At 50.9% G+C, this 27,124-nt stretch overlaps 1 protein-coding gene across 21 annotated transcripts in view; it reads left to right on the plus strand.

Annotated features, from left to right (window-relative positions):
• The window catches only part of TTLL5 (tubulin tyrosine ligase like 5), a 215,091-nt gene that overhangs the window by 176,509 nt on the left and 11,458 nt on the right, over positions 1-27,124 (plus strand). For 13 of the 21 annotated variants that reach the window (XM_037900712.2, XM_037900717.2, XM_043549805.1 and 10 more), the window contains one exon: positions 12,168-12,253. The exons of the other annotated variants lie outside the window; for them this stretch is intronic. In XM_037900712.2, coding sequence (XP_037756640.1) covers positions 12,168-12,253 — 86 coding nt within the window. The remainder of the gene's footprint in view (positions 1-12,167; positions 12,254-27,124) is intronic. 21 annotated transcript variants of the gene reach the window in all.

Raw genomic sequence — 27,124 nt, forward strand, 5'->3', positions numbered from 1 at the left:
ACCAACACAGGAACAGGGAGGAGATGATACCTTTCTTCAGGCTTCTGCAAATCCACCTTAGAATCGGGTGGAGTCCTGACTGCAATCTGATATTGGCTATAGCCAGCTGCCTTAGCAAGGGCTGGCCAATCCTGGCATATATGCAGAAAGCAGAGGAGGTGGCTGCAGAGAGAGCTCTGCAAATCGCTTCGGTTCTGGTTTGAACCCTATCCTTCCCATGTTTGTTTATTCCTTGGCAGACATGAAGTGTCTCAAGTGTGCTGGGTGTATCTCACACAAAAGCAGAATGCCCACTGTGGAGAGGACAGACAGCAACAGAGGAAGCATGCGGCTGTTATTGGGACCCCTTTCACTTTCTGCTACTGCTGCACAGATACATGCTTGTTGTTTTAGCTCCTGAGTGCCTGGGTTAATCAGGCAGCTTGACCCTTAGACATTTTTTGGCAGCTGTAGCAGTGCATCTGAGAGAAATGCCTTGATTTAACATACTGACACAGCTGGGCTCACTAGGCCTACAGCTCTTAGCCCCCGGCCAGCCTCACATCATACACACAGACACACATGCAGAGACACCCTATCCAAGAACAACAAAGAGGAACAAGCCTTACTGGCACTGGCTTTTCACATCTGGTGCTGTCCTCTGGTCGAACCTCAGTTTTTGTATTATGTGAATTTGTTGGGATCAATTCTGTATCCCTAACCCCATATAGTTTCCCAGGAATAAGTTGTAACAATAAAGAGGGTCAACATTTAGATCCCCTGTACCCTGTAGAAGAGCAGCTCCCTCCAAATCTGCAGTCTGTGCCGGACAGCTTAGAAGAAAGTGGTGTTATGTCAAAGTGAAGGATGTCAGCTCCCATTCCAAGGCAGTCATCAGGCTAAAAGAGAATCAAGGCACTGATGAGAATTTATGCAAGGGTGAGAATGGAGAAAAAGCAGTTTTGGGGACATTAAAGAGGAAGAAATAACAGAACTTAGTGAGAGATGAACTGTTGGGGAGAAGAACCAAAGTTGACAGACATTGAGGCCTGGAAAATGGGAAAGACAGTGAAGTTGTCAGGCAACCCAGGGATGGAGAAGAGAGGAATTGGAAGGAAAGATAATCAGCTCAGTTTGGGAAGTATAAACTGGCAGTGGGACTTCTAAGAGGACACGAGAGAATTTGAGATGTGAGAATAAATAGATGGCAAGGGATTGGGGCAAAGATGTAGATCTGGGAATCATCTGCACAGAGGTGATATTTGAAACTGCAGGAGTAGATGAGTTTACAGAGAGAAAGAGTACCTAGAAAAAGAAGATGGCAGGCAGGTGTGTGGGATGCCACCAGAGAGAGAGAGAGTTCTGCTTAAATGCAGTTATGGGTAGAAGCATGATCCTGCCGCCCTCGGCTCCTCACGTGTCTTAGTGTCACACCTGCTGACTTTACTGACACAACATGTTTTTATCTATTAGTCCTGCAAACTTCACACAGCTACAGTGAGTGAGCTGGATTCGACTCTAAATCATGCAGCACTGACAGAGTCGGCAGCTAAATTCCGAGCGCAGAATCCTTATGTAAGAGGCAGAAAGAGAGCAGCTGGACTCTAAGGTCCTGGGTGAAGTTTGCAGCATTGGCAGTAAGAAACCATGAGCACAGTGGATCCAGAACTGTCCCTGAAAAACAATAAACATGGAATCCAGCATGTCATTTGACAATAGCATTTCAGACTATGGCTGAGCTAAAGCAAAGGTTGTTCTATGCGAATGTCATATCAGACCCCTCTCCCCAGGATCCCAATTTACTCCATGCAACCCAGCTGAGAAAAATACAGGTGCCCCTGCCTGGCCATACAGCTGTCAGGAGCACCTTTCTGGCAACTTACTGACTGAAATCTGAAGGCAAAAGGTGTCAGTCAACAGTTCAGAAGTTGCTCACATGTGCCTGAGTCTGTTAGTCATCAGCACATCACATGGGGATTGGAGACTACTATTCTTATCACTGAGGAGAGCTGGGAGTTATTCTGAACTTGTGCAACAGAGGGGAGTCAGGGGAAGAGGAGGAAGAATTGTTGAAGGCACTGGAGTACTGAGCAGGGGAGTCTGGAGAGATCAGAATAGAAAGACAGGAGGGCCATGAAGTAGTCAGAAAGGATAGAGACAGAGAGCTAGGAGGGGGAGTCAGGAGGGATCAGGGAGAGGAGGAGGAGCAGTGAGAAGGGAATAGATTCATAGATTTTAAGGCCAGAATGGACCATTATGATCATCTACTTTGACCGAGAGTTCTCTGTGAGTGAATCCATTTTCAAGTAGGAGAAAGTGCAAATCTCACTATGAGAGTGATACTTCCCTGATAAAGGAAGCACAGTTGAACCGCACAAAGCCCAAGGAGAATTTATTCTTTATTCTCTTTGTGCCCCAAACTTTTGTACTAACTGTAGATTGGCCTGCAGAGGCATCTGCTTTATGAAGTGAGGGAGGATTGGATTCTTCTTGTGTGTGGATCTCAGCTTACAGCTCAGTGACTGTGTGTGCTTCTCCAGTTGGGGTCAGTGTGTGAGATCCTGAGCTTAGCTTTGAACACAGTCCCCTCTGCAACGTCCCTCCCTGTGTGCAGTAGTGTCCTACCAAATGGCTTAACAAAGATGTTCTTCTTCAAGTGCTTGTTCACGTCGATTCCAATCAGGTGTGCATGCGCTGTGTGCTCGGTCGTCAGAAACTTTTCCCTTAGCAGCTCCCGTCAGGTTGGCTAGGGAGCCCTCTGGAGTGGCGCCTTCATGGCGCTCAATATATGACCCTGCCGACCCGACCCCGCTTCAGTTCCTTCTTACCATCCATGGAAGCTTTGGAACTGCGTTCACTTGCTTGCAAGTGCTCCCTTAGCCAAGTGCAGGGGTAGGCAACCTATGGCACGCATGCCAAAGGCGGCACGCGACCTGATTTTCAGGGGCACTCATGCTGCCTGGGTCCTGGCCACCGGTCCTGGGGGCTCCTCTGCTGGCCTGGGGTACCGGCCCACTGCCAGCTGGGGTTCTGGCCGCCAGCCCCGTTCAGCCCGCTGCCGGCCCTGGGTCCCGGCTACCGGTCCCAGGGGCTCTGCTGCTGGCCCGGGGTACTGGCCGCCAGCCCCCTGCCCACCGGGGTTCCGTCCGCCGGCCCCGCTCAGCCCTCTGCTAGCCACCGGTCCATGGGGCTCTGCTGCCAGCCTGGGGTCCCAGCTGCTGGCCAAGGGCTCTACAGCTGCCCCCAGCTGTGGCCCACTGGCCCCAGCCTGGAGCAGTGAGGGTGCAGACCGGAGCAAGGGGGAACACAGCTCAGCACCCCCACCTTAAAAATTGTTTTAGCGCCACTGTGCTGGGATATTTTTAAGTCCTGATTTGCTGCTTACATCACTATCGCGCCACGTGGAACAGCGCACTGCGTTCGACGCTGAGATTAGAATGTACATGCAAGAACTGGAATCAGAATTTTCTGACAGGTTTCAAGATTTGCAGTATAGTCAGTATAGGTCAGGGGCAGGCAAACTTTTTGGCCTGAGAGCCACACTGGGTTTCCAAATTTGTATGGAGGGCCGGTTAGGGGAGGCTGTCTCCCCACAAACAGCCAGGCGTGGTCCAGCCCCTGCCTCCTATCCGACCCTCCCCCCACCCCCCGCTTCTCACCCCCTGATGGCTCCCCTGGGACTCCTGCCCCATCCACCACCCCCTGCTGCCTATCCCCTGACCACCCCTGGACTTCCCACCCCTGACTGCCCACTGCTGCCCCCTGGAACCACTGCCCCATCCAACCACCCCTTCTCCCTGTCCCCTGACCGCCCCCAGAACCCCTGCCCCTGACTATCCCCTGCCGCCCCATCCAACCTCCCCTCTCCTTCCTGACTGCCCCCCCAGGACACCTGCCCCATCCAACCCCCCTGTTCCCCACCCTCTGACCGACCTGACCCCTATCCACAGTCCCGCCCCCTGACCACCACCTCCAACTCCCCTGCACTCTATCCAACCCCCCCTGCTCCCTTACCACGCTGCCTGGAGCACCAGTGGCTGGTGGCACTACAGCTGCACTGGCCAGAGCACTGGGTCAGGCCGCGGCTCTGCAACTGCATTGCCCGGCCGCCCAGAGCATTGCCCCGGCGGCGCGGCAGGCTGAGGCTGTGTGGGAAGGGAGACAGCGGGGGAGGGGCCGGGGGTGAGCCTCCCAGGCCAAGAGCTATGGGGCTGGGCAGGAGGGTCCCGTGGGCCTGATGGGGCCCGCAGGCCATAGTTTGCCCACCTCTGGTGTAGGTAGTAGTAGTGATTGGTGACTGGGATTGTTTGTATCCCATCACCCCACCTGGGGCTGCAAGGCATGTTGCAAGCCCAGGGGTTTAAGTCTTACGGTGTTTGAACCCTATGTCCAATAGTGACCCCGACCACTCGTACCTTAGGTGCTTAAGGGAGGCATATCACTCAGAGCACTGTAAGATTTTTAGCCTTTCAAGCCTAGATGATTTCAAGCCTAGAAACAAGAAGGAGCGGGACTTCCGTTTACAACAACTAGTGATGGAAGCCGCACTCCATCCTGCGGCACCGGACCGCCCAGCGCCGGGCCCGAGTTCGTTGGTGCAGAGCGCCCTGGCATCGGACTGCGACTTGGTGCCGAGGAAGGACTCCGGTGCCGAGGGTCACGCCAGAAAACCCCGGCACTGCAACAAGGAGCAGTGCCCCGGCACCGCTCCATGTCTCTGGGGCCACACAAGCTGCATAAGAAGACAGACAGAGGGCGCTCTCCTTAGAGGGCTGCGAGATCATCAGGGGATGCTCTGGTGCTCCAAAGGAAAGACTCGGCCACCAAGCAGCAGGAGCTCATGCCATCAACTCCGGCACCCCAGGTACCATGGAGTCCGGCACTTAGGGACTCTTCTGCAGGGCAGTGCCTGGTGGAGGTGTTGGAGCCACCCTCTACCCCGGACACTTTTGGGGCTGCTAAGAACCTCATTGAAATTACAGCGCCTCAGCCCTCGACCATCAGAGAGAAGCCTCCGGCACCACCTAGACTGGTACCGTCTAGAGGTAAGCCTGCGATGATGTGGCGCTTCTTGTCCCCGAACCAGCACCGTTCCTGATCCGCATCCCCACAACACCACTCCCCAGCACCACCCATGGTACAAGTTCGCACAGCACTGAGAGAGAGAAGATCTACGTCTTTGACACCGAGGGGTCAGCACCGATCTAGGACACCCTCAGAGGATCAGCACCATCCCATGGCACTGGGGCACAGCACCCATTCCCCGGCACTGTACATGCGGCACCGGTCTCAGTTGAGGGACAGCCAGTACCCATCCTCAACACAGTCATCGTGACACCGATCCCCAACCTTCTTCACGGCATTGGCCACTGGCACTGGAGTTGTCAGCACCACCTTGGTCATCGCCCTCGGGTTCCTCGGACTCCAAGGCCAAATTGTTTTATTCAAGGCACAGAAAGCATAGGTCCGGGAGGCGCCAGAGAGACGTCAAAACAGCATGGCAGCTGCAGTGGCCACCCCCCAAACAATGGCTGTTCTGAACCACGAGGCTGTTCTTACCACGAGGCCCAGAGTACCCCTTCGAGGGCTTCCAGGTCAGTGGCCTCGGGACATCACTGCTCCCACTCACTGAGGAATAGACCTGCCCCTCGGGCAACGGAAGTGGCCCGCACCAGATTGCCCCCTCAAACTGCAGAGCAGTCGGGGGATGCAGCTCCAGTGCCACCTGTAGCCCAGGACACTTCCGACTCAGCTGGAACAACAAGGGAACCTAGCACAGCCCAGGAATAACCAGGGCAGCTTGCGGGGCCATGAGGACCCTGTACCCCAGTTGCCTCATCATCATCGTCGCCTGATAAGGCGGTGGCAGGAACATCAGCCTCAGGTCCTCCATTCATTGACCACAGGGCTCACCAGGACCTACTCCACTGCATAGCCTGTTATATGGGTCTACAGGCAGAGGATGCAACCGAATCGGAGGACCCAATGGGGGACATCTTCGCTCCGGAGGGTCCTTCCAGAGTGGCACTTCCAATAATTAAAACAATTCAGAATAACAAGACCCTGTGGCAGACTCCAGACTCCATTCTGCCCACTGCCAGGGGTGTGGAGAGAAAATACTTTGTCCCCTCCAAGGGATACGAGTTTTTATTCTCTCACCTACATCCCTGCTCCCTGGTGGTCTTGGCATTGAATGAAAAAGAGCACCAGGGGCAACAGGCACCAGCCCCCCAGCCAAAGGAGGCCAAACGTATGGACCTCTTTGGCAGGAAAGTGTATGCTGCTGGGGGTCTACAGCTGAGGATAGCCAACAAGCAGTCTAGCCTCAGTAGGTGTAACTTAAACTCTTGGGACGCTGTGTCCAAATACAAAGAGATGCTCCCTGCGAAGTCAAGAGCAGAGTTCTCAGCTCTGGTTGAGGAGGGGAAGGTGGTGGCCAGGACATCCCTTCAGGCCTCCCTTGATGTGGCCAACTCGGTGGCTGACTCAGCAGCACGAACCATCTCCTCAGGGGTGGTCATGAGGAGAACCTCCAGGCTTCAGGTCTTCCCCGAGAGGTCCAACAGACCCTACAGGACCTTCCCTTTGAGGGCGCAGGACTGTTTTCAGACCAGACAGACTCGAGACTCCATAGCCTCAAAGATTCAAGGGCAACAATGAAGTCTCTGGGGATGCATACGCCTGCTACCCAGAGAAGACCTTTCAAGCCTCTACCCCAGCAGCAGCAGAGGCAATATCAACCCCACCCAAGGCAGGACCCTTACTGCCGTAGGGGCAAGAACTATAGGCGTAGGCTGTCTAATCAGTCATCAAGCCAGGGCCAGGGCTGGACTAAGCCACTGTCAGGATCCAAACAAGGGGACGCCTGAGGATGGCATGCCAAACTCCATACCGGATCCTTCCCCCTGCTTTCTGAACCATCTATCCCACTTCTACCGTGCGTGGTACCTTATAACATCGGACCGTTGCGTCCTTCGCACAGTAGAGGTGGGATATTCTCTCCAATTCTGCTCCTCTCCTCCCTCCCACCCCCCTTCCCTGTCCCTCTTCAGGAAACCTCATGAGCAACTCCTTGTACAGGAGGCGCAATCACTCCTTGCCTTAGAGGCAGTGGAGGAGGTTCCACAGGAGCTATGGGGCAAGGGGTTCTACTCCTGTTACTTCCTAATCCCCAAAGCAAAGGGGGGGGGTCTCAGACCCATCTAAGACCTGCGAGGACACAACCAGTTTATAATAAAGTTGAAGTTCCTCATAGTCTCCCTGAGCTTGATAATTCCTTCCGTGTATCTGGCGGACTGGTATGCCGCCCTCGACATGAAAGATGTGTACTTCCACATAGCCATTTGTCTAGCCCATAGACATTTCCTGAGGTTTGTGGCTGATCACAAGCACTACCAGTTCATGGTGCTCCCATTCGGTTTATCGACAGCCCACTGAGCGTTCACCAAGTGCTTGTCAGTGGTTACAGTCTTTTTCCGCAAGAGGCAGATACAGGTGTATCCCTACCTCGACGATTGGCTGCTGCGGGGACGTTCCAGGGAGCTGGTGGAGTCCCAAGTCTGGTTAGTCACAAATACTGGGTCTCCTCCTCAATGTGGACAAGTTGACGCTGTCACCGACCCAAAGAATAGAATTAATTGGGGCAGTGCTAGACTCGATTCATGCGAGAGTGATACTATTGGGGTCCAGATTCCAAGCACTAACAGGAATCATTCAGACTCTCAAGTTTCAGAGTAGCAGCCGTGTTAGTCTGTATCTGCAAAAAGAAAAGGAGTACTTGTGGCACCTTAGAGACTAACAAATTTATTTGAGCATAAGCTTTCGTGAGCTACAGCTCACTTCATCGGATGCATGCAGTGGAAAATACAGTGGGGAGATTTGTATACACAGAGAACATGAAACATTGGGTGTTACCATACACACTGTAACAAGAGTGATCAGGTAATGTGAGCTATTATCAGCAGGAGAGTGGGGGAGGGGGAAAAACCTTTTTGTAGTGATAATCAAGGTGGGCCATTTCCAGCAGTTGACAAGACCGTTTGAGGAACAGTGTGTGTCGGGGGAAATAAACATGGGGAAATAGTTTTACTTTGTGTAATGACCCATCCACTCCCAGTCTTTATTCAAGCCTAAGTTAATTGTATCCAGTTTGCAAATTAATTCCAATTCAGCAGTCTCTCGTTGGAGTCTGTTTTTGAAGTTTTTTTTTGTTGAAGAATTGACACTTTTAGGTCTGTGATCAAGTGACCAAAGAGATTGAAGTGTTCTCCGACTGGTTTTTGAACGTTATAATTCTTGACGTCTGATTTGTGTCCATTTATTCTTTTATGTAGAGACTGTCCAGTTTGGCCAATGTACATGGCAGAGGGGCATTGCTGGCACATGATGGCATATATCACATTGGTAGATGTGCAGGTGAAGGAGCCTCTGATAGTGTGGCTGATGTGATTAGGCCCTATGATGGTGTCCCCTGAATAGATATGTGGACATAGTTGGCAACGGGCTTTGTTGCAAGGATAGGTTCCTGGGTTAGTGGTTTTGGTGTGTGGTTGCTGGTGAGTATTTGCTTCAGGTTGGGGGGCTGTCTGTAAGCAAGGACTGGCCTGTCTCCCAAGATCTGTGAGAGTGATGGGTCGTCCTTCAGGATAGGTTGTAGATCCTTGATGATGCGTTGGAGAGGTTTTAGTTGGGGGCTGAAGGTGATGGCTAGTGGCATTCTGTTATTTTCTTTGTTGGGCCTGTCCTGTAGTAGGTAACTTCTGGGTACTCTTCTGGCTCTATCAATCTGTTTCCTCACTTCAGCAGGTGGGTATTGTAGTTGTAAGAACCCTTGATAGAGATCTTGTAGGTGTTTGTCTCTGTCTGAGGGGTTGGAGCAAATGCGGTTGTATCACAGAGCTTGGCTGTAGACAATGGATCGTGTGATGTGGTCTGGATGAAAGCTGGAGGCATGTAGGTAGGAATAGCAGTCAGTAGGTTTCCGGTATAGGGTGATGTTTATGTGACCATCGCTTACTGAAAACACCATCCTAGCCACTATGGATGTAGAAGCCCTCTACATCAACATTCCACACAAAGATGGACTACAGGCTGTCAGGAGCAGTATCCCCGATAATGTCACGGCAAACCTGGTGGCTGAATTTTGTGACTTTGTCCTCACCCATAACTATTTCACATTTGGGGACAATGTATACCTTCAAATCAGAGGCACTGCTATGGGTACCCGCATGGCCCCACAGAATGCCAACATTTTTATGGCTGACTTAGAACAACGCTTCCTCAGCTCTCGTCCCCTAATGCCCCTACTCTACTTGCACTACATTGATGACATCTTCATCATCTGGACCCATGGAAAAGAAGCCCTTGAGGAATTCCACCATGATTTCAACAATTTCCATCCCACCATCAACCTCAGCCTGGATCAGTCCACACAAGAGATCCACTTCCTGGACACTACGGTGCTAATAAGCGATGGTCACATAAACACCACCCTATACTGGAAACCTACTGACCACTATGCCTACCTACATGCCTCCAGCTTTCATCCAGACCACACCACACAATCCATTGTCTACAGCCAACCTCTACGATACAACTGCATTTGCTCCAACCCCTCAGACAGAGACCTGGGTTGGGGGGCCTACCTTGGAGATCTACAGGCTCAGGGCAGGTGGTTGCAGTCCGAGATCCTGCTCCACATCAATATAAAGGCGCTCAGAGCAGTGAGTCTAGCCTGCCAGACCTTCAAGGACAGACTTCAAGATCAGTGGGTGGGGGTGTTGAACAACAATACCACCACCATGTTTTACATAAACAAAGAGGGTGGAGCCCGCTCCTCCCCCCTCTGTCACGAAGCTCTCCAGCTTTGGAATTTCTGTATAGCCCACTCAGGACGCCTCCAGGTGAATAATCTCCCAGGCCTGCAGAACGAGATGGCAGACCGTCTCAACAGGTCATTTCTCAACCACGAGTGGTCAGTCCATCCGAACGTCTTACATTCCATCTTCCAAAGGTGCGGCTTTCCCCAGGTGGACTTGTTCGCCACTAGGACTTGTTCTGCTCCTTCCAGAAACACAGTCCGGGCTCCATCCCAGATGCATTCCTGCTACCTTGGGAGGACCACCTCATGTATGCCTTCCCGCTTTTTCACAAGGTGCTGCTCAAGATCCTCAGAGACAGAGTAGACGTGATCATGCTGGCCCCAATGTGGCCACGACAACATTGGTACTCCATGCTTCTGGAGATGTTGGTGGACATCCCAATAGCACTGCCACTTTACCCAGATCTGAACACACGGGACCATGGTTGCCTCCTTCACCCAGACCTCCAATCCCTTAATCTCACGGCTTGGAAGCTTCATGGTTAAATCCAACAGAGCTCCAATGCTTGGATTTGGTGAAGGAAGTGTTGCTTGATAGCAGGAAACCTTCCACTAGGGCCACTTACCAAGCTAAGTGGAAAAGGTTCTCATGCTGGTGTGAGCAGTGCCACACATCTCCACTTCAGACATCTATACCACTCATCCTGGAAAACCTACTACATCTGAAACAGCAAGGATTGGTAGGATCATCCATCAGGGTACACCTTGCGGCCTCTTGGCATTTCACCCGGGAGAATTGGGGTGCTCTGTATTCGCCAACTCCATGCTGGGCCATTTCCTAAAGGGTTTGGAAAGACTATACCCACACTTTTGACCACCTGTACTAGCTTGATCTCAATCTGATCCTCTCCAGACTAATGGGAGCCCCGTTTGAACCACTGGCTATAGGCTTCCTTCTGTATCTCTCGTGGAAGGTAGTGTTCCTGGTTGCCACCACTTCAGCCAGGAGAGTGTCTGAGTTAAAAGCACTGACCTTCGACACCCCCCACAACCCCCCACCCCCAGTCTTCCATAAGGACAAGGTACAGCTCAGGCCTCACCCAGCCTTTCTGCCCAAGGTGGTATCTCAATTCCACATTGGACAAGATGTTTTTCTACCAGTCTTCTATCCAAAGCTGCATGTCAATGCGCGGGAGTGGAGACTTCGTTCGCTAGACGTCCAGAGAGTGCTAGCGTTCTACACTGGGTGCACTAAACCTTTCAGGAAATTGAACCAACTGTTCATAGCGGTGGCAGGTCGGATGAAAGGGCTTCCGGTCTTCTCACAGCGCATTTCATCATGGATCATGGACTGCATCCATACTTTCTACGACCTCGCCAAGGTTCCAGCTCTGCCTATTACAGTGTACTTGATGCTGGCTCAAGCCTCATCTGCTGCTTTCCTGGCCCAGGTGCCCATCCAGGAGATCTGCAGAACGGAGACCTGGTCATCTGTGCACACGTTTACTACCCACTATGCCATCAGACAGCATGCCAGAGAGGATGCAGCTTTTGGCAGGGCAGTTCTCCAATGAGTGATTCCTTAACTCTGACCCCACCTCCAGGGAGAGCTTGGGAGTCACCTGATTGGAATGGACATGAACAAATGCTCGAAGAAGAAAAAACAGTTACTTACCTTCTTGTAACTGTTGTTCTTCGATATGTGTTGTTCACGTCCATTCCAATACCCTCCCTCCTTCCCCTCTGTTGGAGTAGGCGGCAAGAAGGAACTGAAAGGGGGGTCAGGTCGGCAGGATCATATATTGAGTGCCATGAAGACGCCACTCCAGGGGGCTCCCTTGCCGACCTGACGGGAGCTGCTAAGGGAAAAGTTTCCAATGACCATGCACATGGTGCGCGCACACCTAATTGGAATGGACGTGAACAACACATCTCAAAGAGCAACAATTACAAGAAGGTGAGTAACTGTTTTTTCTTTTCTGCTTCAGAGCACTGAGTAGTATGGACGCCATGGTACTATTAAGTGTGTTTTGTGACTTGGCAGCTCAGAACCAAATGCTTTTTCCTTCACTTCCCATCTACTTCTACTTCTCTCAGAGCCAGGCACAGGGGCACTCAGGACAAAAAGCTGCATATAGAAGGAGTGGCTCTAGCAAGTACCTGTGGGCTCACTTATCTCCCTTCTACCTTTTTGGAGCTTCCTGCTGGCACTACACATTTCTTCCCACGTTCAGGTCGTATTTTGTGGCTCCCATCTCTGAGCCCCAGTGGCCTATATGACTTAGTGTCTCTCAAGGCAGCTAAACCTTTGCACTGGCCTGGCCTTTCCATGCTGATCTCGTTCTAATTCAGTGATTTTATTTGCCAGGGTAACTTCTATAGAAGGGCAGTTGAATGGATTTCAGAACAGCCTTAGCAATGCAGCATCCTGTGAGCCAGGCACAAAATCCACAGGTGAGTACGGGTCCCACAGACAAGGAGAGAAGGGTAAAGGAATGGAATGATGGAGTGTGTTGATCTCCAGCAGTTGGCAGGGAAGGGGCCGACCCTCTGGCTAGAGAAAAAGACACAGTTGCTTACCCTGAGTGCAGTGGTTTGCAAGTAGCACTCCTGGGGCCGTCTGAGGGTGGAATTCATTCCTCCTGGGACACTGTAAAAAGGACTTACCGAGGAGGAGCTGGGGCTGAGTCTGGCAAGGAGAGTTGGAGATGAAGGATCCCTAGAAGCAGAGTTGAAAGGAGAGCTTGGCTAAAATGAGCCACCTTTGCTTTTAGCTTTGGCTGAGGGACATTCTGCTGTTTCTGTTTAGCCTTTAAAAGGCCAAGGCATTTTTTACTTTTACTTTTCTGTCTTGCAATAAAGCCTCTCTGTCCAGAAAGGGTTACTTTAGGGATGTCCTATGGATTTGTCTTCTCTAATTTTCTTACTTCTCTGGTTCATGACTGCTTAATTCAAAGAGGTTTCTCTGGGACTGGTGTCGAGGGAACAAGAATCTGATCTTTTTCCACTGCTTCAAAAGTGTGTGCAGACCAGATATGTTGTTGGTTTAGATGAACCAAAACTGTATGTGATATTATTGCCAGGGCCCTGTGTATTCTGTGATGCTGCAGCCATGGAATTTGTAGCAGAATTGAGCTCCAGAATCTGAGCTTTAATTTTTAAAGAATTATATTTTTAGCCCTTATGGTTGCTGAGAAAACCATGAGAACATGACATGAGTGTCTCTGATGCAGTGATTTCTGCCTGAGTCTGCACAGCCTGAAACAATCGCTCAGAAAGAAGTGACCTGCCCCATTTATCTCCAGTTGGGGGGTTAGCTCTAAAATTTAAAGATGACATTTCCAATATTAACATTAACAATTTCATTGCTGATCCTTTAGAAAAAACATCTAGCTAATGTAAATTCTTGTACAATTCCAAACTGCCTCCCATGCTTTACCACCTGCAAAGCCTCCGGCTTTCCTACCAGCAGTTTTTACAATAGTTAACAGAAAAATCTGCATCCCACTCAGCCCTGATAGTGTGGGTGGGGACAGTGTAAAATGAGATTCAATATGAATAAATAACACAATTTCACTATTTTCATGTATATGTAGTTGCTGCAGAATTTCTAGTTTGCACAACTCAAGACCTGTTCGCTGCAGAGTTTTGGGGCCATGATATACATAGGGCTACAGATTAAAAGCCCAGTCCTCAGGATCTGACCCAAAGACACTGATTCCAGTCCTGGAGCACCCAACGGGAAAAAAGAGTGGGTGCTTAGCACCCACTAGCCACAGCTGTTTGGGCAGCTGCCACCAATCAGCTGTTCAAGCGGCTGAGGGAGGCACTTGTGGGAGGGTGGAAAGCAGCGAGCGGTGGGCAAGCAGGGCCTTGGGGGAGGGTTGGAGTGAGGGAGGGAAGAGGCAGAGCGAGGGCGGGGCCTCGGGGAGGGGTGGAGCAGGGGTGCAAAGAGGAGGAGTGAGGGTGGAGCCTTGAGGGAGGGGCAGAGTGGGGGCAGGATGAGGGTGGGGCCTCAGGGGAGGGTCATGGGGCAAAGCGGGGGTGGAGCACCCCTAGGGAAAAAGAAAACTCAGTGACTATGATATGAGCAAGCTGATTTGTGCAATCCTGCATGAACATGCCAGTCTGTTGAGCACTGTTCTTCTCTCGGTTGCTCCCTCCTTAGCTCCCGCCATTGCCACCCTACAGTCTTCAGCGTTGCAGGAAGCAAACCTTCTACCTAAAATGTATTCTCCAACTCCACTCTGGCCACTGCTGAAAGTAGCTCCTTCAGTTGATCCTGTATGTATCTACTGTAACTGCAGGCAGCAACCCCTCCCTATTTCTGTGAGCATCTTCCAGGAATTAATGCAGAGCACGTGTGAGGGGAATTGTCAGTAAATGGACAATAGACAGCAACAGTCTAAAACTTTAGGAAATGTAAGCTAGATAGTATGGATCTCTTGGTAATTGTGAGGTCCCCTTTAAGGGAGGGATGTAACCATTCATACGGGGAGTGTTCAAGGTGAAATGAACACATGAGGTAGAAATCTGAGTCCTCTCCTGCAGGATGTGGCTAGCTGACCCAGGGCAAACCTTCCTCTCTGAATCTGAAATGAAGAGTTTAGACCAGAGCATGTTGTATAAGCTCGAGCAACAGAGCTTGAGAGAGGGCTAATGGAAGCATGACTTGCTGGGTAAGCCACTTAAAGCCTTCTCCTTGCCCCGGAAGAAAAGTGTTACAGCTCCAAGAGTAGTGTGTGCTATTTCAGTGAGCAGAATAACTGGAGAGAAGTGATTGTTGCTCTTGGAAATGTGAGGGGAAGATATTTTGCCCAGTTCAACATTAGGCCCCCCTCTTCCAGGTGTCTGAGGGACTAACCCATTTTTCTTTCTCTCCCTCTGCAACCCAGTACCTTCTTTGTTCTGTAGCCCTTCTTTCTCTCATCATAAGGTTTGACTGGTTATCATTTCATTTATGAGTAGTGCCCTACATGTGCTAGAGAGATTGGAGACATGAGCCCTGCCCTGAGGAGCATGCAGTCTAGATCAGATACAACATGGCATGACTTTGGGCAAAGGAGAAGGGAGGTTGTTCTGAGGGACTCATCCTAGAAGTAGAATGGATAGTAATCTGGAAAGGCAAGAGACTAAACAGGGCAGTTCCATGCACAGCCCCAGGGACAGCAAGGGAGGATGCAGGCAAAATACCCTCCCTTCCATCTCTCAGCCTGAAAGTTCCACATGGATTCTGAAGTGTCAGGAGGAGCATTCACTCTCTGCTTGGCCCATTCAAACTCAGTTTATTAGGTCCTGACGTGGAAACCTTCAGGGTAGTGAATTGGGAAGCAGCACGACCACGTCCACTGGGGCAGATGGGGTCGGGAGAGTATTAGTTGGGCAAACTCATGGAGCACCCTGGGATTGGTCCTGCTCCCTACTGGGCAGGGCTTTGATTGACTTTTGAGTTGGGAAAGGCTATCAAAGAAGCCAGTGGAGAGGTCCTTCTACACATTTGATTATACGGTAGTATCTATGCAGGGTTTAGAGCTGCATCTCCCTCCTCCACTACTGCTAGGCTGTAGAGACTGCTCCTGGATGAGTCCTGCCCTTTCTAATCTATAAGATAGGGTGAAAGGAGCATACTTGTCTGGGAAGGCCAGCCAGACACCAACATACAGAGGGTGAAATACTGGCTCAATGGAAGTCAATGTAAAAAACTCCCATTGACATCATTGGGACCAGGATTTAAAACAGAGGCTCTAAGCCTCTTTCACATGTCTGTCCTGCCAGTGTATATCTGTGGGTATGTTTCAGAGTGGTAGCCGTGTTAGTCTGTATCACAAAAACAAAGAGGAATCCTTGTGGCACCTTAGAGACTAACAAATTTACTTGGGCATATGCTTTTCTGGGCTGAAACCCACTTCATCGGATGCATGGAGTGGAAAATACAGAGTAGTATAAATACACAGCATATTAAAAGATGGGAGTTGCCTTTACCAAGTGGGGGGTCAGTGCTAACGAGCCAATTAAATTAAGGTGGAAGTGGGCTATTGTCAACAGTTGACAAGAAGAGGTGGAAATCACTTTTGTAGTGCTAATGAGGCCAATGTAATCAAGGTGGCCCATTTCAAACATTTAACAAGAAGGTGTGAGCATCAGCAGGGGGAAATTATTTTTTGTAGTGACCCAATCCACTCCCAGTCTTTATTCAGGCCTAATTTGATGGTGTCCAGTTGCAAATTAATTCCAGTTCTGCAGTTTCTCGTTGGAGTCTGTTTTTGAAGTTTTTTTGTTGAAGAATTGCCATTTTTAAGTCTGTTTTTGAATGTCCAGGGAGATTGAAGTGTTCTCCTACTGGTTTTTTAATGTTATCATTCTTGATGTCAGATTTGTGTCCATTTATTCTTTTGTGTAGAGACTGTCCGGTTTGGCCAGTGTACATGGCAGAGGGGCATTGCTGGCACATGATGGCATATATCACATTGGTAGATGTGCAGGTGAATGAGCCCCTGATGGTATGGCTGATATGGTTAGGTCCTATGATGGTATCCCTTGAATAGATATGCAGTCAGAGTTGGCACTGGGGTTTGTTGCAGGGTTTGGTTCCTGGGTTAGTGTTTTTGTTGTGTGGTGTGTGATTGCTGGTGAGTATTTGCTTCAGGTTTGGGGGCTGTCTGTAAGCGAGGACTGGCCTGTCTCCCAAGGTCTGTGAGAGTGAGGGATCATCCTTCATGATCAGTTGTAGATCCTTGATGATGTGCTGGAGAGGTTTTAGTTGGGGGCTGTAGGTGATGGCTAATGGCGTTTTGTTACTTTCTTTGTTGGGCCTGTCCTGTAGTAGGTGACTTCTGGGTACCCTTCTGGCTCTATCAGTCTGTTTCTTCACTTCCGCAGGTGGGTATTATAGTTGTAAGAACCCTTGATAGAGATCTTGTAGGTGTTTGTCTCTGTCTGAGGGATTGGAGCAAATGTGGTTGTATCTTAGAGTTTGGCTGTAGACAATGGATCGTGTGATGTGGTCTGGATGAAAGCTGGGCATGTAGGTAAGTATAGTGGTCAGTAGGTTTTCGGTATAGGGTGGTGTTTATGTGACCATCATTTATTTGCACTGTAGTGTCTAGGAAGTGGATCTCTTGCGTGGACTGTTGTATGTTGTAATCCTTTGGGGCTGGGTGGGTCTGCAGTCACACTACCATAAACAGAGACACATGGAAAAGCTGTTTGGGTCCCTGCTGTCCCAGACATACCCACTGGGCTATTGCTGCCTTCTGGTTGTTGTTAGCATAAGGGATGTGAGGGTCAAGTAGTGGGAAGGCTTCTGTGCAGAGGGAAGGAAGGACAGCCCCAAGCTAAGCCATCTTTTCCATTTCCCAGGTCCTTTGGAAGTTGGCCCCCAGCTTATATTCGCCAGATCCAAATCTTTTTCCAGCCGTTCCAGATCCAGTGGCACAGTTGTAGGGCAGAGAAAGAGAAAGACAGTGCAGACAGGGCCAGTTTAAGGTAACAGCAGCCATTGGACTCCCAGACCATTCTTCTTCCTCTGTCCTCAGAGGTAACTCTGATAGCCTTGCTGGGGTAGTAGACCTCGGGGCCCAGCAAAGAGAAGAAGAGTGAGAGAGGCAGGTAATCCAAGAGAAGGTGAGTCTGAGGTTCTGTGGAAGTGAGAAACATAGGCATTTATAGAAGCTGGCAACCAATCTGCTCAGATAAGAATCCACTTGCAGGTGGTACTGCAGCTGTAAGAAAATACTAGTTCTTCTTTGAGTGCTTGCTCATGTCCATTCCATTGTAGGTGTGTGTGCTCACCGCTGCAGTAGTGCCAGAAGTTTTTACCCTCAATGGTATCTGGCACCCTCTGGAGTGGAGCAGATATGCGCTGGTATAAGGGTGCTGCTGGCCCCTTCCCTCAGTTCCTTCTTACTGCCAGTGTCGCTCCCCTTGCTCTAGCAAGTGGTTTCCTTTCAGTGATTCTTTGAACTTTTTTCTTTGTAAATAGTTGTAGTTAGTTGATAGTTAGCAGTTCTTAATAGATTCGTATACTTTAGTGATAGCTAGTGTCCTGAGGGACTTAGCCCAGAGACGGGGCATGCCCTGCTCCCTGGGCTTCAAGCCTTGCAATCATTGTAAGAAGCCCATGCCAATCAGCGATCCACAAATAAGCTGTTTAAGTGTCTGGGTGAATCCCACATTTGCGAAAAGTGTCACATTTGCAAGGGATTCAAGCCCCGGACCAAGAAAGAAAGAGATATTAGTCTGCACATGCTCCTCATAAAGTCAGCGCTTTCATCAGCCTCGGAGCCGGCACATTCGGACTCGGTACCTAGTACTTCGGCATTGATGAGAAGTGCCCCCTGGCACTGAATTTCTCTCAGTGCCAATCCCCGTCGCCGGTACCAGCCAAAAGGCATAAGAAACACATGGGAAGGGGGTGCTTCCTGGGCATCCATAAGGGCAAGGATAAAGGAGAAGTGGAGCCTAGACTGGCTTGGACTATCTCGCCGTCTCTGGAACCCAGTCAGGCAGCAGCCTCACTGGTTGAACCTAGCCCACCCCACGATCTGCCTCCTACACTGGGGAGTGGTAGAGGCACGTGGTACCTCATGGTGCCATCCATCCCGGAAGCCTTTCAAGCGGCAAAAGACATCTTCTCCCTGCCTGTGCCACCTACTCCTCGGGAAGAGAGGCCCAAGGACCCCTCCCTCCCATCCATTTCAAGGCGAAAGCCTTTAATGGCATCCCTACATAATTGACCCCCGCGGCACTGTACCCCAGCCCCATCTCAGTCTCCAGGGCCGTGCCAGCAACCTTCAGAGCTGCACTCTGGATCACAGACCTGCGACCAGTTGACGAATTCACAGCACAGAATGCCAGACTCCAGGCACCAATCCCCGGGATCCCGACATGAGTCACCGGACCCACAGTACCGGGCTGCAGAGGCACGCCATCAGTTCCCGGAACCCCGGCAACAGTCATCTATCAGGCAGTGCTCACCAGTTCCCAAGCACTGCTCACCGGAGCCTCCGTGGTGCTCTCAGGAGTCCTGGCACCGCTCCTCCAAACCTTGCCAGTTACCACTGTCCCAACACCGGTCGCCAGAGCCCCAACGCTGGTCGTTGGTCATCAGAGCATCATGGACGGTCCCCATCCTCCCGGTCCTGGTCACCAGAGCCTGCACACCGTCCTCGGAGCAAGTGGTATCACTCCCCACATTATTACAGGGCCTATGCACAATACTGCTGGTCCCTGGATACGTAACATGACTCAGCAGGTTACTGGTACCGCTCCCCGAATGGCAGGTGCAAGGCTGCCAGATACAGCAGGGAAGTCTATCCTATTGTGATGCCAATTTGGTCACCTGAGGAAGATTATGCCTCCTCAGGCTCTGAGAGTGAGGAGTTGCTGGCCCTCAGAGACCTACTACCACTTGCAGTCAGCAGGTTTTCCCCAGGGCCAGTCTACAAGTACGTGACCACAGGATCAAAGGCTGGGGCCCTGGTAGAGGTATAACCCATGAGCATGTTCCTAAGCTGGGAGTCCTCAGGCCCACCAGTCAGTCTCAGGGGCATCAGAAAGACCTTCAACATCAGTGTCTCACCCCCCTATTCCCCAGAGCTTGGATGTTGGGTTGGGCCAAGGGGCCCAGGAACCACTCCCTCCAGGACATGTGTCTCCCCAGGCAAGGAACACAGAAGCTGCCCCTCACCCTGGGCTGGTCTCCTCCTCCTCATCACCTGATGAGGAAGTAGCAGGCCCCTTGCAGATGGTGCCTCAAGATGATGTCAGAGCCCACCAGGAGCTTCTTAAATGGGTCGCAGCAAACCTGGGATTGAAGGCGGAGGAGATGTTCAAACCAGCGGACTCCCTATTTGACATGCTGGCCACAGCGGCCCCGTCCATGGGTGGCCCTTCCCGTCCATGATGGGGTGGTCAAGATCGTAAAAGCCCTGTGGCAGACCCTGTCATCCTTGCGACCAATGTCCAAGAGGGCAGAGTGCAAGTATTGTGTCCCTGCAAAAGGGTTCAATTATTTGTACACGCACCCCACCCCTGGGTCGCTAGCAGTCACGGCGGCCAACAAGCGCGACAGGCAGAATCGGCCTAGCTCAACCCCCAAGAATAAAGGCGCGAAGTGACTCATGTACGGCAGGAAAATTTATTCTACAGCCAGCCTACAGTTTCGCTCCTGCAGGACTTTAAGCAGGAGTTCAATGCCATATTAAATGAGGATAGAGAAATTGCAAGAGCCTCCCTCCCGGCCACCTCAGAGGCGGCGGATTCCACAGCCAGAGCCATGGTGTCGGCGGTGTCAATGAGGTAGGCGTCATGGCTGCAGTCATCTGGCCTGTCAGCGGAAGTCCAAAATTTATCCAGGATCTCCCATTTGACAGCTTGGCCCTGTTTGCTGAACAAACGGACCACAGATTACATGGCCTGAAAGACTCTAGGACCACTCTTTTCTCGCTGGGCCTGTACCCCCCAGCTCATGCTAGGAAGAGATTTAAACCTCAGCACACACAGAGGTTCACGAGCTCGGCCAGAACAGAACCATACCGCAGAAAGAGCAGGGGATATAGGCATCGCCAAGGTCAACCGTTGGCAGTGGGGTCTCATTCGGGCTCGAGCCACGCCCCTCCTAAGAACAAGCAATCATTTGAAGGTACAACCTCCCAGCCTGCAACCAGGATCTATCTCACCCTTTATATTCTGACCATTTGTTACCTTACCTCCCCGCTGGGACTGCCATAATTACGGACCACTGGGTCCTCAATACAGTGGCAGTGGGGTGCACCCTCCAATTTCTGTCCCTCCTTCCCACCCCCCTTTCCTGTCCCTCTTTAGAGATCCTTCTCACGAGCACCTGTTCGCCCAGGAGGTACAAGGCCTCCTACGACTGGGGGCAGTAGAGGAAGTTCCTGCGGAACAAAGAGAGAGAGGTTTTTACTCCCAGTATTTTCTCATTCCAAAGGCGGCCTATGCCCCATCCTAGACCTGCAGAACCTCAACAAATACCTCAAAAAATTGAGGTTATGCCTGGTCTCGCTGGCCTCCATCATTCCCTTCCTGAAGACTGGTATGCCGCCTTCGACCTGAAGGATGCGTACTTTTATTTTTCCCGGCCACAGGAGAGTCCTATGGTTTGTGATCAGTCAGATACACTACCAGTTCCCTGTGCTCCTGTTTGGCCTAGCGATGGCGCCAAGAGTGGTTACAAAGTACATGGATCTTGGAATTCTGAAAGATGTTCAAGTAGATAAATTCATGGAGGATAGGTCCATCAATGGCTATTAGCCAGGATGGGCAGGAATGGTGTCCCTAGCCTCCGTTTGCCAGAAGCTGGGAATCAGCAACAGGGGATGGATCACTTTATGATTACCTGTTCTGTTCATTCCCTCTGGGGCACCTGGCACTGGCCACTGTCGGAAGACAGGATATTGGGCTAGATGGACCTTTGGTCTGACCCAGTAGGACCGTTCTTACGTTCTTATGAGATCCGGTTCCCCAGTGGGATCTCAACCTGGTCCTCTCCAGGCTTACCAGTTCTCCTTTTGAGCCTCTGACCTCTTGCTCTCTTGCACCTGTCGTGGAAGGTCACATTCCTTGTAGCCATTACCTCAGCGAGACGAGTGTCCGAGATTAAAGCCCTCACTTTGGAGCCCCCGTATACAGTGTTCTAAAAAGACAAGGTGCATCTGCTGGCCTTCCTGCCAAAGGTGGTGTCGCACTTCCATGTCAACTAGGATATCTTCCTCCCGGTGTTGTGTCCAAAGCCTTACACAACCAATGAGGAGAAGTGTCTGCACACTCTAGATGTCAGGCGCACCCTAGCTTTCTACCTGGAGCGCACCAAGCCCTTCCGCAGATCGACCCAGCTCTTTATCACATTAGCTGACAGGATGAAGGGCCTTCTGGTGTCCTCTCAGACGATTTCGAATTGGATCACCACCTGCATCCATACTTGTTACAAATTGATGCAGACTGTGCCTTCACCGATAGTGAAGGCTCACTCTACTAGGGATCCGTCATCTTTGGCTGGCCCATATCCCCATCCAGGACATCTGTAGAACCGTGACGTGGTCATCGGTACACACTTTCGCAATGCATTACGCCATCTAGGTGATGGCAAGCCAGGGATGATGCTGGATTTGGCAGAACTGTGTTGCAATCGACACGTCTGTGAACTCTTACCCGCCTCCGAAGGTACCGCTTGGGAGTCACTTACAATCAAATGGATATTGAGCAAGTACTCAAAGAAAAAATGGTTACTCACCTTTTGTAACTGTTGTTCTTCGAGATGTGTTGCTCATGTCCATTTCATGACCCACCCACCTTTCCCTCTGTCGGAGTTCCAGCAAGAAGGAACTGAGGGAGGGAGGGGGCTGGTGGCGCCCTTATACCGGCGCATATGCTCACTACTCCAGAGGGCGCCAGAGCCAGTCCCCAACGGATACCACTGAGGGTAAAAACTTCCGGCACTGATGCATGTGGCAAGCATTCACACCTACAATGAAATGGACATGAGCAACACATATCGAAGAATGGTTACGAAAGGTGAGTAACCATTTTTTCTGGATGCTGTGAGCCTGACTTGAACTCGTGATGGTAGATCGGAGCACAAGGTGAGGGTCACTTCTGCTGTGACACTTCCCAAGGTTCTGAGCCAAGCAACCAATGCAGATTAGGAATCTTAACCTCTAGTTCTTCTGATTTTCTCAGGTGTTGTACATCCGCAAGCCCCCCGCCTACCGCATTGACTTTAATGAAAGTAGTGGGTGCCCTGCAACTCTGAAAATCAGACCATATGGGCAACCATTACTATATTACCAGTTCCACCGGAGAAAACTCTAGTCCCTCTATATGAACCAAGTTTAGATTCACCCTGCCTTAGACTGAGGGTCCCTAGGGAGAATTCCTCTGCTATTTTCTCCCTAATGGAATTTAACACAATGTGTGCTAGCGAAGTAATCAGACAGGGGATTAAGAAGAGCAATCACATCCTCCTGAGGCTGCCTGGCTGTTGCTTGCTGAGTGAATGGCCTGTGCTGAAATTTATGGTGGAGCTGTTCAATTCCAGGAATGGCCTTTGGGGCAGGCACAGAGTTCAAGCTGGCTGTGTCCAGATGATGAAGCCACAAGGCTATAGGCTAGTCAGTTTGTTACTCAATCTGAGCCAGTCACCTCTGAGGGCCTTTTCATCCAGTAATGGTTTCCATTAAAGAAACTTACAATATCAGGCATGTGGGGCACACTCTTTTCCATATCTTAATGTTTTACTTTCCACTCCTTTGTAGAGACACAGTACCTGAAATTATAAATTGTTTCTGCGCCTATGTTGGGAAAAAGAGATTTCCCTGGTGTAAAAGGTGTCTCTTTTTCCCCTGGGAATTTTTAGCATCTGAACACAGGCAAGGAGGCAGGTAGCACTGCAGCACTGAGGAACGTGCTTTTCCATTCTGAAAATGGAAGTTTTAAAATGTTTAAGAAGCTACATTTAAAATTAAATTAAAATGCTGATCTTATCAGTTTAGTGTGATCCTTGCCCTTGCTTTTCCTTGCTGAGTTTTCCAATGTCTGGCACGTATTTGAATATTTTAAGCTACACACAGGCTTCTGAGTGAACGGTTGTTAACCGGCTCCAAGAGCGACAGAGGACCGATTTCATGTATGAAAATACCTGTTCACACAGGTATGTGGATCCAAATGCTGAAAGCATTGCAAACGCAATTTTCTTCAAACAGTTAAATTTCACTGGCAGGGACATCCAGCAGGTCAGAATAGAGGCCCCATGATCTCTCTCAGTAGCTTCAAGTGCACGCTGCAGATCTCCAAACTTTGATGCCCACAATTCTGAGCTTTTTAACTGAATGAGCAGCATTTTGAAATCTTCAGCACCCGTCCACTGAAATACAGACAAATCCAAGTTGCTTCGCTGAACTTTTCAGGTTTAATTAGAAAAGAAAGCACTGGGCCAAATTGCTGAAAATCTTGAAATCAGTCAGAAAATTCTGAGTCCAGTTCTTGCATGTACATTCTAATCTCAGCATCAAATGCAGTGCGCTGTTCCACGTGGCGTGATAAGCAGCAAATCACGACTTAAAAACATCCCAGAACAGTGGCGCTGGAACAATTTTTAAGGTGGGGGCGATGAGCTGTGTTCGCTCTTGCCCTTGCCTTCACCCCTCACTGCCCCAGGCTGGGGCCAGTGGGCCACAGCTGGAGGCAGCTGCAGAGCCCTGGGCCAGCAGCCAGAACCCCAGGCCAGCAGCAGAGCCCCCTGGACTGGTGGCCGGGACCTGGGGCCGGCAGTGGGCTGAGCAGGGCCGGCGGACAGAACCAGGGCCGGTGTAATAAGAGGTTGGGGGCAGCCAAAAGCGCGCTCTGGGGAGGCAGTGGAGCTGAGGTGAGCTGGGGCATGGGGGCACGGGGAGGGCCGGCTGCAGCAAGTAAAGGGGGGCTGTGCACAGTTGCGCTCCCTCCCCAGATCACCTCTGCTCCGCCTCCTCCCCTGAGCACACTGCCCCGCTCTGCTTCTCTCCCTCCCAGGCTTGCGTGCCAAACAGCTGATTGGTGCCGCAAGCCTGGGAGGTGGGAGAAGCAGCGATGTGCTCGGGGAGGAGGCGGAGCAGAGGTGAGCTGGGGCAGGGAGTTGCCGCACGGCTCCCCGGGCCAAGGGGAGCTGCCGCATGGCGGGGAGTTGCTGCACGCGGCTCCCTGGGCCGAGGGGGGGGCCACCAAGGGAAGTTGCCACACGGCTCCCCGGGCCAAGGGAGGGGGTGGTGGGGAGTTGCCGCATGGCTCCCTGGCCGAGGGGAGGGAGGGAGAGAGGGGGTGGCAGAGAGTTGCCACACGGCTCCCCGGGCTGAGGGAGGGAGGGAAGGAAGGGGCGGCGGGGAGCTGCCGTAGGGGGGGCGCCTCAGGGCGGGGGGGGGGGCGCGGGGAGCTGCCGCAGGGCTGGGGGGAGGGCACAAGGTGGAAGTTTCACCTAGGGTGCCAAACATCCTTGCACTGGCCCTGGACGGAACCCCGGCAGGCAGGGGGCCAGCAGCCAGTACCCCAGGCCAGCAGCGAAGCCCCTGGGACCAGTGGCCAGGACCCGGGCAGTGTGAGTGCCACTGAAAATTAGGTCGCGTGCCGCCTTTGGCACGCATGCCATATGTTGCCTACCCCTGTACTATAGAAATTCATCTGGCCCCAGCTGTGAATATCTGAGTGCCAGAGGTATTCAGCTGCATGGGGCGGCGGGGGGGCCCTCCTGAAGGAGAGTCAGTCTTTGAGATAAAATGCACCCATATCGCTGAGGGCTTTGAATTGGATCCCTAAGCGCACGGGGAGCTAATGCTAGTTGAGGAGTACTGGCATGATATGCTGTCTTGGACCTAATCCATTTAGGAGACAGACTGCTACCCGGTACATTATCAGTAGTTTCTTCATAAATTTCTTCTTTAGGTTGAGGAAGAGAGAACTACAGCTGTCTAGCCTGAAGGTGATGAATGTGTAAACCACCATGGCTAGGTATTTTAGAAGAGAGGATGGAGTCTTCTTGCCAGCTAGTTGTGAGAGAAGGCACCTTTTATGACTATTGCTGTTTGATTCTTCAGAGTCAGTGATCAGTCTAGCTCAGCCCCAGAATTTTTTAGTTTGCAGAAAATCAACAGACAGATGGTGATTTTTTTCAGGTTTTTTATTATTATCCAGATTTGATGGCATTTCCCATTAATTTCATTTATGGCTTACTACATGAAATATCAAATTGGAGTTGAGTTGCTTAGTAGGGGTTGGCCACATAAGTCACACATGGTGCTGTATCTGCTTCCTGATTGGATAAGTGTCACCTTATCATCCAGTTTCTTGTGTGCATATTCAGGGAAAAAGAGTTTAAAAATTGCTTTCCTCGGGTATTCAAATGTGCAAGCTTAAAATTCACTTTACACTAGCATTTGTGCTAGTGAAAAACTTTCAGACAAATACAAAAAGGGTGTGAACACAACAGATGCAGATTAATTAAAAATTATTTCACATTATTTGCCCAGGTATAGATACAGAAACTGTCCTGGAGGTAGGAGATTCTTGTATCACTAGGTAGCGGGTCCCAGTTCCCCGGGACCATAGAGGACAAGGACAGGAAATGTAGCATAAATGGGGAGGCTAGTGTGCACAGCCTGTATCAGTCACTCGGGCATTTGCTGCAGTAAGGTGAGATTCCCAGCTGCTGCCCTTGTCCAGGATCCCTCAGCTTCTCTCAGGCTTCTCTGCAGCCTGAGAAGGCGATGGGTTGTTGAGCACCAATGTATTTATTTTTATGTTGATAACACAGCCCCCAGGGGAACCTTGGCTACAGTTACAGTCAGTATAGTGAGACCAGCTGAATCTGTCCAAATCCTTCAGCAGTAGCAGCTGGGAACAGGACTCACTCAGGTTTCCACACTCTGTCACTGATTCCTCTCCTCCATACCACTAATCCCGTTAATTCCACTCTTCATTGCCACCCTTCTGGCTCTCTCTTGTTTCTGTGACTGACTGCACATGTGGTCTTGACTTTGAAAAGTAACTTCAAATGGGCACCTTGAGTGACCTCTGCCTCAGACTGGCCTGGCTGTTCAGGGCGTGAAATACCTCATGGCACCAGCGAACTGCTTCTGATGACACCTGACCACTAACCCTAGCACAGGAGTATAGTAATGCAAACACGTCCCCATAAATCCTTTCAGAACAGGCCAGCTATCTGATAAACTTACTGGACTGTTTAAAGGGAGCAGTGGTCAGAACCCCAGCATCTTCCACATGGACCAAAGCTTCCCCAGCAGAACCCTCCACCCTGCGCACAGCCTGTGCCACCAATGGTTATGACATTCTGTGAGTACCTCTTTCTGCCCTTCCTGTGGTGCCCCCTTCCTACAGCGCTGCCAAAAGGGGATTAGCAGGAAACACAATCTGCCTTGTGTCATAGGAATTTGGAAAGAAACAGGGCTTGATGTGGTGAAGGGAGGTGAATCCCACTGTTACATTTCCCTTTTTGAGAAGATGGAGGGCTGCTGTGATGGCGAGTATTTGGTTTCACATCTGTTCCAAGAAATATCCTCCTAAAACCATTGTCCTTTGAAGCATCCCAAAGCTATCCAGAGCCGCCTCCCTCCCTTCAGTCCCCTTCCTACAATCTCAGGGCCATAGGGCAGCAGCTGACTCCCACAGTCATGAAAAGATGGCAGATGGAGAGCCGGAGTCACTGTTGATCCTGGTACAGGTAGTTGTGGGATTATTGGCCCAGAGCAGTGCAGAGACTGAGCCCCTGATACCAGTGCAGAGGGACTGGAAGGGAGTGAGGTGGTAGTGTGACACCTTTTC

The sequence above is a fragment of the Chelonia mydas genome, chromosome 6 (assembly GCF_015237465.2).
Source record: "Chelonia mydas isolate rCheMyd1 chromosome 6, rCheMyd1.pri.v2, whole genome shotgun sequence".
Classification (NCBI taxonomy): Eukaryota; Metazoa; Chordata; order Testudines; family Cheloniidae; genus Chelonia; species Chelonia mydas.